At 39.2% G+C, this 17,741-nt stretch overlaps 2 protein-coding genes across 2 annotated transcripts in view; one reads left to right on the top strand and one right to left on the bottom strand.

Annotated features, from left to right (window-relative positions):
- The window catches only part of LOC137278200 (uncharacterized), a 250,335-nt gene that overhangs the window by 198,902 nt on the left and 33,692 nt on the right, over positions 1-17,741 (bottom strand). The window lies entirely within an intron of this gene.
- Positions 1-17,741, top strand: part of LOC137278925 (uncharacterized) — a 30,031-nt gene that overhangs the window by 10,300 nt on the left and 1,990 nt on the right. Inside the window, exons 15-42 of the mRNA XM_067811425.1 lie at positions 6-94; positions 412-482; positions 665-729; positions 1,418-1,592; positions 1,758-1,832; positions 2,476-2,507; positions 6,254-6,307; positions 7,006-7,263; positions 7,665-8,157; positions 8,517-8,557; positions 9,560-9,974; positions 10,289-10,399; positions 10,620-10,672; positions 11,056-11,175; positions 11,767-11,886; positions 12,321-12,443; positions 12,697-12,771; positions 12,970-13,091; positions 13,272-13,373; positions 13,680-13,769; positions 13,899-14,006; positions 14,750-14,954; positions 15,635-15,784; positions 15,894-15,979; positions 16,193-16,263; positions 16,590-16,660; positions 16,982-17,141; positions 17,559-17,632. Coding sequence (XP_067667526.1) covers positions 6-94; positions 412-482; positions 665-729; positions 1,418-1,592; positions 1,758-1,832; positions 2,476-2,507; positions 6,254-6,307; positions 7,006-7,263; positions 7,665-8,157; positions 8,517-8,557; positions 9,560-9,974; positions 10,289-10,399; positions 10,620-10,672; positions 11,056-11,175; positions 11,767-11,886; positions 12,321-12,443; positions 12,697-12,771; positions 12,970-13,091; positions 13,272-13,373; positions 13,680-13,769; positions 13,899-14,006; positions 14,750-14,954; positions 15,635-15,784; positions 15,894-15,979; positions 16,193-16,263; positions 16,590-16,660; positions 16,982-17,141; positions 17,559-17,632 — 3,609 coding nt within the window. The remainder of the gene's footprint in view (positions 1-5; positions 95-411; positions 483-664; positions 730-1,417; positions 1,593-1,757; positions 1,833-2,475; positions 2,508-6,253; positions 6,308-7,005; positions 7,264-7,664; positions 8,158-8,516; positions 8,558-9,559; positions 9,975-10,288; positions 10,400-10,619; positions 10,673-11,055; positions 11,176-11,766; positions 11,887-12,320; positions 12,444-12,696; positions 12,772-12,969; positions 13,092-13,271; positions 13,374-13,679; positions 13,770-13,898; positions 14,007-14,749; positions 14,955-15,634; positions 15,785-15,893; positions 15,980-16,192; positions 16,264-16,589; positions 16,661-16,981; positions 17,142-17,558; positions 17,633-17,741) is intronic.

A 17,741-nucleotide genomic window follows, 5' to 3' on the forward strand; every position in this document is an offset into this window, starting at 1 on the left:
AACAGGCCCTGACTGGCATCTTCTGTATGGAAATCAGGATGGTGGTCCTGGAAGTTACGGCACCGTCATTCGAATTATGACGGGGAGAGTCAAGGTAGGAAAAAAACTTTTACATGTATAATTACGTATATAATTATAATTGTTTACACGTTAGTTTGTCTGCCGTTGTTTCAGTGAACATTGTCTCAGGTTATTAACCAGAACAATAATCGAATATTGCAAAGCGACACATCGGCAACTTAGGAGCTCTAATGTGAATATTTTATCAATTCGTTCATTTTTGTATCTAATGTGTTGGCGACGCGTGCATAGCACTAATTCCAAAACAAATGGTTCACAGACAGACTTTAATCAGTCACATATGATACACTTTCATCAAGATTCTACATCTCAAAATGAATTGTTGTAAAGGTTCGGTGGCAGAATGGAGGAATCTACACATACAGACACGGCTTCGGTGGAATGTTTGATTTATCTATTCGGTGGGTAATGTTGCTTAATACATTATAAAATTGTAATCATGAAATGAATCCGCCAATAATATGCGTCTATATTTATAGCAGCAAATAGTCATACGATGATAAAACAATAGCAGTAACTAAGATATTAGCTCACTTATGCTCATGTGAATTCGCTGAGGAAAGATGCAGTCTGTATCTTACAGTGACCCTGTTGCCTCCATCATTGAAACAACTGCAAAATCGGAAGTGTGTTCAGGCGGTGCTTCAGGTAAAATACATGATATATGTTTCTTTTAGAGGAAAGTACAATATAGCCATCCATTACAGATAACAAAAAGAAGTCGTTATCCATAAAGTTTGTCTGCATCATAATGTTTACATATGATCTTCTTTGTTCGACGTTTCACGGGTCAGTTTCATCTTTCCCATTCATCAAACATTCTTTAAAATTAGTCTATCTCCATAAAAGGAGTTATTTACTGAGATATGTTCATGCAGTCCTGTTCTTCCATCTTAATCACTTTCAAAGACCCGTTTCTCTTCTCGTTTGGTACTGAAATGTTTATGTGTACGTTTCAGTGATCATAATATGGAGTTTCTCTGTGTTCACGAGGAAGTCAGTATATGCATACATGTATACGAACAATATATGACAGGACAGACACACAGACAGATTTATTCAATAAAGAGACCCGGGGGGCATGGTGCATACTTTTTAGGAATATCATAATAATGAGCGTGTATCTGCTGAACAGGTAAAATTTGAATTAATAGTGTTGGCTCTCAATTTCCATGCTTTATATGGAAAAGCATAATATGCAAGGTAGAGACCTTACTGTATACCAGTAATAACTGCAAGGCTAAATATTTCTTGGTTAAAAGTGATGGCTCTCAATACAAACATATACTATGCCAGGTAGAAACATTGCGCAATGAATCCAGGACATATCTTACAGTGGGGCCAGAACAAGGCCAGAGGCTACAGGAGTCTGAAAACAGGTTGTACGTTTGGCAGAGGCGGGACAACCAGAAAGGCTGGGAATCCTACACAGAAGTCAACGATGCTAAACTGAAGAAGGAATACGGGAAAAACGCGAAAGGCTCATGTTTAATTCAGAGGAATGGGGAGAGGTAGGCGGAGTGGAGTGCTTATGACATTAAACGTTAATGGTCACAACAGTGAAACTTGTTTTAGATGAATTAGTACGATAAGAAGATATATATAGGCATTTGTGATCACAATGTAAACCAACAAACGCGTGTGTAAAAGAATAACGTGTATTGTCTGGTATCTAGTTTCAGGGTATCATTCAAATCCTTGCAAGAGCGCTCTGTAACTGACAAGACCTGGGTTCCGGTGCGACAATATCTGTTAGTATAACACAGAACACAGTGCAGAAGCCCCGTAAGTCGACTATTATATACTGAGGATAAGATTATGTTCTGTGTTGTTCTTAATCTTGTTCTTGTTCTTTTCCTGTTCAGTTTTTTCTTTCATAAACAGCGATTAAAAAGTAAAGTCTGAAGGAATCATTAATGTCATCTTCTTAGTTTCATGAAGAGCATGATTTATATAACACTGTAGATACTTTTTCACTTTCCATAGGTCGTGTCATCATTGAAGTACGAAGATTGGATCATGGACAACCCAACAGGGTTTTATAAGTCTTCACATCTGACTTTACAAACGGTACATAATTATAGTGTTTGTTTGTACTTATACAATTTAGTATATTTCAATGTACATAGAGTAGATCGTTTTGACTATATCTTTATGGCCATCTTTGTACACAATATCACAGTGCAGATAGATTATTGGGAGTAAATTCATGCATGCCATTTGGGCAATGTTATATATAGCTATAAAGACAGACACACGGTGTCATTTTATCAAAATGTCGTAAGTCACTGAGTAAGGTAACTTATGACAGATAGTGTCAGCTGTGAGCTGTGAGTGTTTTTATTCTTCTCTTTTGGGAGATTCAATAGTTATTAAATATGTGTCCTTCTATAGGTGTGTTTGCAATCCCATTTCTGACGTTCCCCGTACTGATATTGCTGGAATATTGCTTAAGGCAGCGTGAACCCAAACGTACTCACTTACCCATTCACTCTTTGAATTCGCCGGGATATTCTTAGTATAGGTATGTTTTCTTCAATTCTATCGTGAAGTAGATTTCATTTTCGTTCTGCTTTGTACTTTTCATATCACAATTTAAGGACAATGTTTGCTCATCTGAATTGTGATATAATGAACCTCCTGTATGTTTTGTATTTAGCATGCAAATGGTTTCTTCCTGTGTTTGGCGTACATAACAAATACTAATGGACGTTTTGCGTCAGACGTTCGGTATAAATTAAGAACGTATTGTCATAAAACTGCTGGTTTTATTTACCAAGATATTTGTTGTCCAACGTAACTAGCTGTACGGCTAAACAATCCAATCCAATATACATACATGCGTGGGAAAATCATTGATGGATATGAAATCAGTATAGGTTCTGACACACATTCCCGTTTGGTTACCTTGACCAAAAAGAACATGTTTGCACACAGATTAGATTGTGTCTGCTGTCATCAACATAACCACGGGCAGTCACTGTCAGTATTTTCAAATATTCTTCTAATTTTCTAAAGCACGGACATATTTCTTGCTCGCTAATAATACTCTTGCATTAATACTCAAAGATGCGAAATCCTAACCAAATATAGTAAATATGTATTTCAAAGAGATATCTGTAAAGTAAATATAAGTGTATGTTACGGATATCTCTTCATATATATTTCAAATATGTTTCAAAGTCATTTACATAATTCTCAAAGATGTCATTTCTGTTTTGGTAAAATGGCGAATAAATAGTTGAAAGAGATATCCGTAAAGTGCAATTTAAGTACTTAACACTTCCTACAACCACTACACGTGTTGATAAGAGGACTGTAGTGTTCATACATTGCCATCGTGTTCTAAATGTGCCATTGGCTGATTCATACATGTACATGAGTAAATGGGTTCAGTGTACAATATTTCATGTGAAGAACTTGGTTTATTTGAAAAGATGAAGACTCGGAATTACGTGTAGTGTTTACAATACTGATATATTATTTGTACGTGCACTATGGAATTTTGATGTTTCTGGTTTGTGTGTGACAACACTGCTGTTTTGTGTCCACGTTACAGTACCATAATAAATGAAATACGTTACTACATAAAAGTGTTTTTGTTACTGTGAGTGTATCACACGAAGTACACTGTGATGTATTACATGTCTGAAGATACAGATTTGTGAATGCAAGCATATTCAGCCAACATTTAAATGACCAGCTATCATATGCGCTTTCTCAGAATTAAATAATGACAAAGTTGTGAGTTACATTAAGAAACCCAGGCTTTTCATTTCAATATCTCTGAACTGATGCACCAACACACACACACACACACACACACACACACACACACACACACAGAGAGAGAGAGGGGGAGACATACATACATACATACACACACACACATATATATATATATATAACATATATGTATATATGTATATATGTATATATATACATTAAATGCGCATCACGAAGTCAGGTACCAAATGCTACATGTACAAAAAACTAAGCACAACACTCACTGATGTTTGGGTGTTACTCTTAATAATTTGCCGAGACAAAAGGTACAAGAATTCCCTATGAATGAACCAGCAAAATATAACACAGACAAGTATAAAACTATCATCAGTACCGCAATGATTCACAACAGACGTTTCTAGTACAATGCAGCTGAGAAGAATCTAAACTAATGGGTCGCAATTATGATATCAACTCACCAAAGTCTTGGTTTGAGAGCGAGAAACAGTTATTCTGAATGTTACAAGGCGAGCGGTCAGTCTGGGATGTAGGTCGATGTTGACAATCAGACGAAGAGGCAGATAGATGTAGATATCCCGAATGATGACACAACTCCAATATTACTCCGAGTAAGTCCGTGTGTGTGCCGTGAACACAGCAACAGATTCTTGAGCATTCCAACGAAGTATGAACCTTCGCGATCGACCTTCTGTTTACCAACAGTCAAAACTCACCGAAGGGAGGCAACTCTCAAGCGCTACCTTAAAGGCATGTCGATAAAACACTATTACCAGTGATACGACATATGAACCATAATAACTATCACTAAATTATAACAATACAAATTACAGAAAATACACCCTTTGTAATATTGGATTGTTAATCATGTCATGTCGTCTCAATATCTATGAAATAGATATATACTTTGACTTATGCCATACCGTATATGGACCAATCATTCGCACAACTTTTTCAACATTCGCTGTAAAGTAATATCGATTAAAACATTATAAGTTCGCATGTGTTAGTGAGTTTCATGTTGAGATTTATCATGGGTCCGAGGTAAACGTCAAACGAGAACGAAGTCCCTAGCATGGCGATCTATAGCCTGTTTTATACTGTCCTGTCATGTATGGTCAAAATGTTTTTTAGTTCATTACTAGTGTTGAAATGTATATCTATGATAGTCTAGTACTTTTACTGTCCTTCCTTGACAGGTGTTCATATTTGTTAATCATTATATATCTATAACTTATGTTAGTCACGATATGGCTGAAATATCGGCGGTGTTACTTAAAACCTTATCTTACTCAGCCATGTAGCTCGGACATATGATAAATCCCCATATCAACTCGCGGACACGTGGAAACGAATTCATCTGGACGAGCCCCTCATTAAAGACTGTATATTGTGACTGAAAGAATGTGACAATCAAATGGCTGCCGATTGTGCTGGCGTAACAGTTTTATTTGTGAACTTGCGAACAATGATTTCGGCTTATTGTGTTTCGCAGATTGGGATAGACATGCAGCACAGAGGATTTGGGTGATACTGGCACAGTCAGGCTGGTAAGGCTCATCATCAGTTCAGGGCCCTCGTCCCCTCTACACGCAGCCCAGAGAGCGAATGGGACTACTCCCAGGAAACACTGCCTAATCGATCCCACCCAGAACTTATCTGTCATAATCTGGAAATACCTCAGATAGCAAAATTCTAATGTGTTTGCATCAAAGGATTGGGCATAAATTATTACATTTTACCCATCCCTACACTGATACCGATGAACAGGTAATAATCAGCGGCAATAAGGACAGATTAGAAATATACGTACACAATGTACACTCACTCACGTCAACTTTTTCTCCCCACAGACGTATGCAGATCCCCAAATGGTAATATGACATCGCAAACATTATGATTTACATTGGCAACACAAAATATCTTTGTGTCTAATGTATCTAATGAATCGTTTTCATTGAGCTGTTCTTATTCATACGAACATCTATGTCTTGCTCCTTCCATCAGGTGAAATGTTCGGTCAACAAATGTCTTTCAAGAATTTCATCTTAAAGATGTTATTAACTGAGCGAGTGTGTTAAACCGTTTTCTTTTGAGGTGCTGCATGGCAGTGTGATACCTCGCATGTGTGGGAAATGCATTACAAACAAATGCGACAGTCCTGTGGTGTGAAGATTGCAGCAAGGTCGGACGAATTGCCTCCCTTCCTCACTGCATATCTGCCTGTTGTGTTCAAACCGAAGCCACTGCATAAGCGAACGATTAAGGAAGTTGAATCAACAACACGACACTAATGTCATGATGACTTTGCCGAGCAGAATCGACCTCTTTATCAAATGCAATCTATGGGTTTTCCTGAATGGCCTAAATATAGACGGTTGGTCTTTTCCGCCATTACAGGACCAGTGAAATGTTTTCTCAAACTGAGATACCATTGTGGACCACACAAAGGCGTCATCAAGAATAGTTTGCTTTGCAACTGGTAGGTAAAGATGTTGAACTATGTCAGCAGATTGTGTTACTGAGTATTGTCTGGTCATTAAGAACGTACAATGTAATCGTGTGTGTAATTTCCAAAGTTCCACTTTGACCTAATGTCCTGAAACACACGTTCCGCTTGAACCTTACGGTTCAACAGTCGCGTAAAGTGTGCTCTGTTTCTTATTCTACATACATGGTTAGAAATATCATCACAAGCCTATTAGATAGTGACCGCCGTGGCCAGTTCCGCTTCAGTCAGATGATTGAAGAAGACCGGACACACTCTGCAAATGATATCTAGAGATAAAAGTTATCATTGAGTCTGGGTATGGATTTGTGGAATTGTTTCATATTCCTAGTTGAGCTTGATAAACCATGACGATGCAGGTGTTTTCTCTGTCAGTATATGTACGTGCATGTGCGTTAATTGAAGTGATTGTTTGAATGTTTAAGATGATCGTTCATGTTCCAAATAAGAAATACGTGGACATGAATTCTGTTCTGTCTATGGCAGATGGATCTTACCAACTGTTATAAACATATATTCCGGTCAATTTTCATGTGAATTTATAGGCGAATGCACTAAAGTTTATTTTCACCAGAACACTTTGTGCCTCATCTCTGGGCTACCGGTCGTCTGCCACCTGTGGTCGTTAACATGCGTTGTCTGTAATAGCGCCATACATTTATACACAACAGATACAACTGATACTGGAATTCCCCTCACCTCAGATGCCATGGCAGATACTCGCTATACCAAAAAGCACTCTGGTGGATTCCCTTACACTGTTCACAAGGCAACACAAACCGATGGTTCTATTCGAGATGGATGTGAAGTACAGTTCCGAGAAATTCGCGGAAACTTTATTACACAAATTGGTTCCAACAACAACGTTGTTGACATAACCATAACCAAGGACTTCCTTAAGATGGCAAAGGAGGATGGGGAACATTTAGGTAGGAACACGTGTGTACTATTGTAGAGATCACATATAAGATGTAGCATATATTATATGACATCAAATGCAAAATCAATCGTTATTTCATAGAATCATGCAGGATTATATGATTATAGAAGATGTGTAATTATGGTTGTTGGTTTGTGTTGGACAGCATATAATGGTGCCCATCATGTCGACTCAATATTTGTTTCGTGTATTACACGTTATATTATGACAATACGTAGATGAATAACTTCTTTGTTGCTGTGATAGCGACGTTTCCGTGTAGGTTCTAACACCGATATCAAGCAAGCATCCATATATTGTCATCTCTTTTCCTAATTACTGCCCCAACTTCTAAATGCCTCTGAAAGAAGTTTGCTACTTACGACACGACATGTTTCCTCTGTTACACAGTTACTGATCAAAACGTTCCTGTTATCCTACTGAAATGGCATGGAGCTGCCAGACATGAAGCAGACACAGCTAACGCCTTGATTTCAACATGGACAATGCGGTTGAAGGAAATGTTCAAAGACATGCGTGGGGAAATATTGCAACATATTTCACATTCTCTGTTTTCGCCTTTAAGGTTATTTATTGAGAACATTTTCAATAAGTATGATGCCAGACTTACTGCAGTCTGCTCTGGGTCTCTGCTGTTCATGTTCCAACATGCTGATGAGGAATCTGCACAGAGAATGGTTGCAGACAAGGAGGCTGTGCAGGAGATGTTCCACCAGCTGCTGTTGGAGATGGGCAAGGGGGATATAGAGTTCACGCTGGAGGCAGCTGTGTCTGAGAGCATGGAGGTTGAAGCAACTGGAAATGTAGGTGGTGGTGAAGATGTTGATGCTGATGCGCTCGGTGTAGAAATTGATCCACTGCTAAAGGCACTACAGTCAAACATGTGAGTACTAGAACGCCATGTACAGCAGCAGTTAATGAGCAAATTGTGTAAGTATCCATTTCTAAACTGAAGACGATTAACAAATCAGTTCACTCAACATGTGTTGTATAGAATCGATATGCTGAAAACTACCACTGGCAGAGACTGCATTATGACCGTTCAAAATGTTTGGATTTCTATGACACTCGATATTGATGTCCTACTATTTCATATGGAATCGTTGACTTGACTCGTCGGACGTAATCGCCAGAAACTATTGCTGTAAGGTTTGCTGTTGTCTTAAATTATGTTGTTCAGCTCCTCTTCAGAGTTAGGTTTCCTGTAATTCTCTGAGTGATATTGCCGTTTACTGTTTGTAGCCCGCCAGACACCAACGCCGGGACAGCCAAGAGTGTAACAGGTGTGCACCATGAATATAAGTCAAATGTCTGAAACTGTGGTAACAATCGATAGTCTGTAAAAGCAGCACATGTGGCACTTGCAGTACAAGACGTGTTTACAAGCAAGTTGACAGGGTCAGTAGTGTGTGTCAATCTTGTACATTGATGCCAGACTGAAGCTGGTACAGTGTATACACACATTCAAAGATTTATGTTGTGCTAATATCCTGCACCATGTGCTGCTTAAAAACGCTACAATGTATTTCACTGACTGGTTAGTAACAGTATGCGAGTCTGTAATAGTGCGTCTTTAGTGTTCCTTGATGTGCACAACTGGGTCTCGGATCGAACGTAGGCTGTTCCACAAGTAGGACTCGATCCTGACTCCGAATGTTGTTGTGTAACTGGGACCTGTAAAAGCACCTGGGCCTCCTTTCACAAAAGGTTTTCGTAAGTCACTATGGTAACTATAGTGCAACGTTAAACAGGGAAGTTAATGTTAACCTTAGTAGGAACCAATAGTTCTCCATGAGTTATTTTCCCTGAGCCGTGGTATGTCGAACTTGTTCCAGTACGATGGATAGAGGAGTGGGGTGACTTCAGCACTGAGGTTAAAGCGTCTGGTTGTCTGGTCATTCAAAGTGACCATTGCTGGTCAATCTGTTTGAATATATCGTATTTCTTATTAATCTTGTGAAGTTCGAACATCACCTGCTAAGCTGCATTTCTCAGACCATTTAAAAATATCATTTACCCTTGCTTCATATACTAAAGGTATTTAAATGATTGCCAGTGAACAGCTTCCATGTCTGAATAACTTTGGTCATGGAGTCTAGTGTTGTAGTATCAGGTACACACACGTAATTCATGTTTACTTTAGTGTATGTGATTTCTTATGTCATTAATTTTACATTCGCTTGTTGGCTTTTACTATTTCATTGTATATCACAATTCGATTACTTACATCATACGACGCTTAACACAAAAACACCACACATGAGCATGTGACTTGTCATTGACAGATATGACGGTGGTAGAGTGTAGGTTGCAATCTATGGAAAACAACTTTAGAATGATGCAGCGAGAGGTAAATGAACATATGGACAGCATTCGTGTTGATATGGGAAGGGGATTGAAGGAGATGAGACAGGTTACACAATCCTTCTTAGAAACCCTGTTGACGAAGACACCAGCAAATCAACAGGACAAGGAACCAACGCATTCCAAACATACGCTGAAGGCCGATTCTTATGACGTGTCATCACTGATTACAAAGGGGGATTACCAACATGCCCAAACGTTAGCAGAACAGTTCCAACAAACATCCTACCCGACGTACATGGTGAAGGAAGTGGCACCCGATACATCCCGGAGCACAGAGTCTACTGTCCCACCGACACCCATAACTGATAAAAATGAACCAGCAAGCTATGATATGTGAGCATTAGCCCTGTATGATAGTAATGGTACTTTAGACACATACAGAAATCAACGAAAAGAAAGGCAATCCTGGTACCCCAAACTTGCCAACAGCTCGGCATAAGTCTATCGATTCGTGTAAATTCCAGTCTATTACCACTGGAGGTAAACACTAAGAAATTATGCTTCACATTTCGCATTGATATGCTATTAGTTACACGCAATGTGAGTGTCAGCCTTAAAGTGTGTTTACAAAATGACATCGAGTGTTTTATTCATAACAAGACCCATAACTGACATTACTTTAATTTATAATGACTTTTTGCCCCCAGGCCAGGCAAAGGAACAGATGAGCAGCAAATAGCTGGCCCAGCTACAATCGACGCAGCTGTATCTTCTGAAGCTGCTGGGTTTGAAGAGGATGTAGTTATACTTCCATCAAGGTATTATGAACAGACGGAATCACTTGCGATAGTTATCATTCAGTGACATTCATTTTATCTCCGCATAATTGTTTCCTCATTTTAGCAACATTTTACAGTCATCGCACATGACCACATGTCTAATATTTATATTAATGTCGAAGGTTTCTATACATGCACAATATGCATACATGCCGTGTAGGTGCAGATTTCAGTAATGGTTTTCCCACACTGTTGTCAGATCCGAAAAAGACATACCATGTCAAACAAAAGAAGGAGAAGTATCTGCAAAACGTGAGTTCTTTCCCACCTCAGCTATCGTTCATCTCAATTTTATGCAATGAAATATATAATGCGTTGTCCTTATCCTCACAAATATATTATCCAGCGTGATCACTATGCAGTATTGGACAACCGTAAAAATATGTAACAACAGTGTTTGATGCTGCTCTTCTCACAGTTGACCTTCGCACACGTTACAACGAACAAAATTTGCTTTTCGCTATAGTGAACACATGGACTTCCTTTACCATCTGTATTTAACTCATTATCTTGGGATATTGCATGTGTCCTAAATAACCACTCATAATTTTGTACTTCATTTCTACGATATATAGTATTTGGATATATGTAGTGATATCTAAATTGTATCAAAGTATCAAAAACATATCCAACAGAAACGTATGAAGAAGCCGAGCGGCTGTTGAGCTCCTTGAACGTCGCTCATGTGGGAGACAGCTCATCTGACCCGGAAGTGAGACGTTTGACTGAGGCTGTGGCTGCAGCTCTGGTCAACGGTAGGCGGTTTCATGAGTAGGCCGTGTTTGAAAGCAGCTGGAAGTCGTGTCTCAGACTGTAGGTGATGCGCACATTATCCAATATATTCATTACGGAAAATTAGTGTGTATTATACATGGATGTTTCCCATGTCCCTTTTCCGAAGAAGCACATTTGCCTTCTTGTTGCCTTCTTGGTGTCCTGTAAACAGATGGGAAGCCGACATTTTTGTTGTCTAGATCATATCTGACACTGCTCCAACAGTCATCCCTCAAACGAACGATGTTCATAACGCAATTTTGCAACACGTTCCCGGCACGTAGATATTATCCAGTATTGTGGTCGGTTTTTTGTTGTTGCCGTACTCAGCAATATTTCAGTTATAGGGCGACGGTCTGTAACTAATCGAACTTGGTCAGACAATCCATTGATTGACATCATGAGCAGTGTTCTGCGCCCTTTGGATACGATGACTTTTGACGGGTTATCTGGTCTGCTGATGATATTAACCTTTCTGCAAGATGACTATAAGTGAAGTGGTTTTGTGTGACATTCTGATGACATGGAGACGATACGTTTCTGTATGCAGAATGCTAATTGTGAATTTCCAGATGTTCCACCACCACCGCGGGCAATGGGCATGGACACTGTGTTATGTCTGGATGTGTCAGACAGCATTGGACTGGAAGGCCTAGAAGAAGTCAAGAAGATTGCCAACAACTTTGTTGATGGTTGGTATAAATATTATAGGCAACCCCTTTCCATTATCGTAGTGCTAGCTTTGATTGTTTCAGACTACATATATGTATGTCTTAATTCAGTTCAAGATGCAATGATACCAAACGGTATCCCCGATGATACATGTGCTGAATTATACGTTCTGAACCTCGGTTTTATATGTTTTCTTAATTTCGTCCAATAATTGTCCCCAAAGAGTACCACAATATGTACTGTATGTTCCTAGACCGGTAGCCCCGGTATCCAGGTCCACTGATGTCCTCGGCGCTTGCCATGTTTGGAACGTTACGATTTCAGCGTTATTCAATCCTGGTTTTTCCACATCTCCATGCAGCTTTACGTTTTCTGAATCGCTTTCAGACCAATGTGACATAGACTGGATGTATAGCACATTACTTAAGAGAAATGTAATTACATCATGTCTCAGGAATTGAGGATATAGCTGCGCAGCACGGAGTGGAGGAGAATGTGGGTGTGGTGTCACTGGGAGGAGGAGCCAAGGTTGTCCAGCGGCTCACCAACGACTACGGAGCTGTCAGAGATGCTATAGGTGAAAAAACATGTGATCGTCTTCATGCTACTACACTTGATTTGTAATTGCTAAAACCAGATATTCGTTGCATCGTTGATTTTATCAAACATGTAAGTCGTAAAAGTAAGGCATCGTTTTGTTGAGCATATGTCATGTAACAGTTCTACACTTCAAGAGAAGCATACTACATATTATGTACAACGCGTTGATAAACGTTATGTCAACACTACCTGAACAGTCCGTCAATTCTTGTTGTATGATTTTGCAACAGAAAGTCTGGTTTGTTATGGGAAAAGTCCGATATTCGAAGCTCTCCTAGTGTGTGTTGCGGAAATACAAGAAGGAGGTACGATGTTCACGTTGTCCTGAATCTGTAGCATTTATCATGCAAATAACTGTTTAACATGATTGTGAATTAAAATGAGAATATATCTGTGTTAGTCATAGTCATAATATCAGAGTAAACGTATTGAAGTCATAAAGATACATGACAAACACATCACGTCTTATAGGAAATGTAAATCAAATATAATGATTGTCATAGGGGGAGTATTAACCGTCCGAGGAGTGCACAAGATCAGGCCAAGGATTATCTTTATCACAGACGGTTTAGCCACTGACGACACCCGGCCTACAGGACAAGATACCCCCTCAACAGATCCCAGTGTACGTCCACTAACATTGTAGATCAAGCAACACCTTGACGATGCTGTAAAAAAGTACTTTCTTCCAGTTAGGTTTTCCTCTGACAATATGCTAAGTACTATAAGTTAATAAGTACTTCTGGTATGTCAAAGGCACATGCAAGAAAAATATATACCTCTTTGAGAACTTTTTTTGTTTTAGACAAAAATCGAGTTGATACAACTAATGAGCGAACTCTCCCTGAAGAAGTCCAGTAGAACACCACACCCAATAACATGGGTTCCTGTTGCAGCTGCAGACAGGGTAAGTGCCTGTCCCTGTACTGGCAATACCGTCTACATATATAGTTTCTGTTAAGACTGTTAAAAAAGATTTATGACATCACAAGTACATCCATAGCAATCAGAACACATGATGATATTAGGCATGCATTTTGGAATTTGTGTATTTCTGTCTTAGAGGCATTCTCTGGAAGTTGTAATAGGACTGACAATAGTGACCTATATGTATAGATACGTATATAGTTTTCATGCATCTTTAAGATCATCATTTCAATGTTCCATCTGCTTTACGCTAACATATCGTTAATATAACATAATCTGTCCCTAGTCATTCCTGTCCCCGCTGTCAAAACTTAGCGATGGAAACATTGTTGAGGGAAAGGATATTGGAACGTTATGTACCTACTACAGAAAACAGGTAAGCGAACAATAGTTCAATATACTGCAGTGTCAACGACTGGTTTACATTCTTCACACATATTGACTCAAAGATTACTTTCTGGAGAGGCCTTATATGTTTAAGACAACACAAACATTTCTTTTTCAGGAGAGTATTGCGAAAATTTACATGTGTGTAAAATCCCATGAATTCTCGAGCGAGGCCATGGATGTACTGGCAGATGTCTTTATCGGAGATATGTCTTCTCAAGAGAAGGTAACCCAGTTTCCACTGAAACGAGGAGAGCATGGGTTAATGTACCCTCTTTGTTTGTTTATGGTCCCTGAGCCCGAAGCGTTGGTGTACCCTCGATGTTTGTTTTCGTTCTCTAAAACCTACGGGCATGAACAAACATTAATGGTACATTAACCCAACTGCTCCGAGGGACATCTCATCCTACACTTTAGCCAGCCTGTGTGAATCAAACGATTCGGATCTTTAATACATCTTGCTGCTTTTCCCGCAGGTATTGTCTAAGTTTTAAAAATCGCCGCGGTGTAATTCCCCTTCTTAATATTCCCAGGGAGTATCTTTGGCCGTTTTGTCAAAATTTGTTTATTTGAAATACGAGGCAAATCTTTTTTGTAGTCATTGCTAGATTATGCAGACGACACTGGAAATGTCGATTCCATCGATTTGTATTTGCAAAACATCGTTAATTTCCATGCATCATTCCGTGTGTGACTCAGTGTTGTTCGAGATAAAAGAAGTACTACCATGAAGGACCAAATGATTTGCTATTGGCACCGGGGTACATTGCAATGTACATCGCTTGTAAGTGGGATGCATTGTAAATAACGGAGAAGCGCTTATCCAATCAGACAGCAACATTTATGTGTGAGGTAAGATAAATATACATGTGTCGCAGGAGGCTCAGCTTAGACAATAATTGTATTTATCACAAGGTAACTTACTGTAAGTAGAAGTGGCAAGAATACACAACATTTCTGTACCTTCAGAGCTACGTCATTCAAGAAGTGAAGGCGAAATTAGAAACAAAGGACTCTAGCCGCGTTGATGATGACCCTGCAGGTTTTGACATCATTAAGGAGGTCAAGGACCTGCCTCCCCTTGGGTCAAGAGTTATCAGAGGTCCTGACTGGAAGTACCAGAACCAGGATTTAAATGGCCCAGGAACAATCATCAACCATGCTGATGATGACAGTGAGTAATACAGCTTGTCTTGTTACACGCATTGCCTATTTCATTGACAGAAGAGGCGCTTTACATGTACAATGTCATGCACATCACTCCGTCAGTGGTAGAGAAAGATAACCATGTCATTCTACATGTAACTGTTAAACACATTGACTATTCTAATCCGAAAATCAAGTATGGCACACTTATCATGTAGTGTATCTATTGCATACAGAATAATTGATAACTGTTTAGTATTATCTTTATCTTACATCGCACATGAATGTCGCTCTTCTATTATTTTCCATGTACCCAGCGGACAAAGCATGTAACATTTCTTTGTACCTCTCTGGAAATGCCGAACTTAGTTCGTAATTCGTCGTTGTAATTCTTTATCTTGGATTACATTGAATCACGTATGATGAAGGGAAATTATTAATGTTTTGCAAATCAAATACAAATCGATAACTCTGTCTGTTTTTCTTGTCTTCACAATCTACCAAATCTCCAAAAGGATTTTTACCGGTGCTTCAAACAATCCACAATTAAAATATGAAGTGTTCTGTGAGACAAATACGTTTCAACTGTTCACTGGTCCCTCGGGGGCCCAGTGGTTGATGTACCCTCGACAGTACATCAACCCATACACCCTTCGTGCCCAATGAACAACGTATAGTGTACACTCTGCGACCCTGGGTCTGTTTCAGAATATGTCTGGGTTCAGTGGGACTTGACCGATGTTCCATGTCCATACAGATTTGGCTACGAGGGCATGTATGACATCACTGAAGTGGATGACCACCCGAGGATCCTCAGTCAGAATGACCTGATTGAGATTGGATGCAGAGTGAGAAGAGGTACAAAGTCTGCTTGTATATTCGGTGATAAATGTCAATTTGATAGCCAAAGTATATAAAGTACAATCCTACATTTAGGTTTTCAGACTGCTTTTTCATTTGTTTGCAGGTGATGACTGGTCACGTGGCGATGAAGAAGGAGGCTTTGGCAACACTGGTGTTGTCATCAGGAAAAGGCAAGATGGCAAAGTGAAGGTAAGAAGCCTCCGAATACCGAGTGCACATTTCCTTTGTGGACAAGTGAAAGAACGAATCGCACCGAACATTCAGCTGCAATTACGCAACAGTTAGCACATACATAGATAACCAATATTCACACTTTCTGCTTCCATTATAAGCATAATTTATTTCTCTTGTCGAAACTCCTAGAAAGTATAGCTAATGTTTATTGCATATATTTATTTTCAGGTCAGGTGGGACAATGGTACATTCCAGTCCTGTAACTATGGATATGAAGGAAAATTAGAACTTGTGATATGGTAATTATTATATTAACAATATCCTGTCTGTACAGCATAGCAAATTTAACATTCATTAAGTTATTCCGTCTCAAATTACAGTGGTAATTTCTTAATATGAAAGAGAAAGAGCTTACAATATCGTTGAGCTAAATGCTTTTTAAACGATCATTCTGATTCACTAGTAAACATGCAATAATTACATTTCATTTCTCAAAATGTTACAGTTCAATACTTACAGTTCAAGATCTAACAACTGTTCTGCACTGTAATAATCTAGAATACATCACCCAATACATAAGCACATGTAAATACGATCATGACTAGGACTTGTATATCCGCTATAGTTCCGTAGAAGATCTCCTACCTTCGTCACAGAGGAAAGGGGCACCCACGAAGGATGTTGCTTCAAAGAAAGGTGACAATTGTATCATTTCAAACAACAGTATCACATGAGATCTGGGTTATGACACTCAAGATTTCGCTGTTGCAATAGACATATTGTTCATCTAACATCCTAGGGGGGAGAACGTATTTGATCGGTTTGTAAAATGAATAATTGTAAATTGTTCGTGCTTTTCATCTTGACACTGACGAGTAACGTGCACTTGGTTTTCCATATGCTGAAGACACTGTTTGGATTTATTAGATTAAATAATGGTTTCTATTTAATACTCGTCAAAAGTAGTATCATAAACATATATGTCAAGGTAATGTTTCCACTTTACAACATCACTAGGTCATGCTGTACCGACTGCTGAGAAGCCTCACGTTCTGTGGCAGTGGCATGATGACCGAGGCCAATGGCGGCTGTATGACAGGGGAAATACTGAAAAACTCAACAGGGAATTTGCTCGAAAACCAACCGGTTCCTGTGTAATACAGAAACAAGGGAAGAGGTAGAATTATATCTATTCTAATGTTGAACATATCACAATGTTAATGTTTAAATAACAAGAACAGATTAGAATGTGTTTGTTCTAGAACATACATGTACATGTATTTTCACATTTCCATGAACGGTGAAGATCCGGGTTAGAACTGATCTTCATGATCAGTACCCCATGCTGTTCGTAACGGGATCGAGATCGGGTGGTCAGGCATGCTGTCTGGTCGACACATGTCATTCGGCTGCCGCTTGCGTAAATCGATGACCATGCTGTTGATTACTGGATTGTGTGGTTCAGACTCGATAACTTACAGACCGGCGCAGTGTGAATGGTATAAGGCTAAGTGCGTCGTAAAACTAAACTTGCTCACTCACTTACATTTTCATACTGATGTGGAGTTTTTAAGTTTGCATGTTTCATTTACAGTTTCCGTGTTCTGTTCAGCTTGATGCAAGAGAAAAGTGCGGAAGACAGTACCAGGCATAACGTGAGGCGCCGAGGTACGTCAGACACGTTAGAGTCGTAAATGCACGTACAACATGAAATAGACGCGTGCTGCAAACTGACTGCTCTTGAAGGAAGATCCAGATATGTGTGCTTTCTAATATG

This window comes from Haliotis asinina, chromosome 3 (assembly GCF_037392515.1).
Source record: "Haliotis asinina isolate JCU_RB_2024 chromosome 3, JCU_Hal_asi_v2, whole genome shotgun sequence".
Classification (NCBI taxonomy): domain Eukaryota; kingdom Metazoa; phylum Mollusca; class Gastropoda; order Lepetellida; family Haliotidae; genus Haliotis; species Haliotis asinina.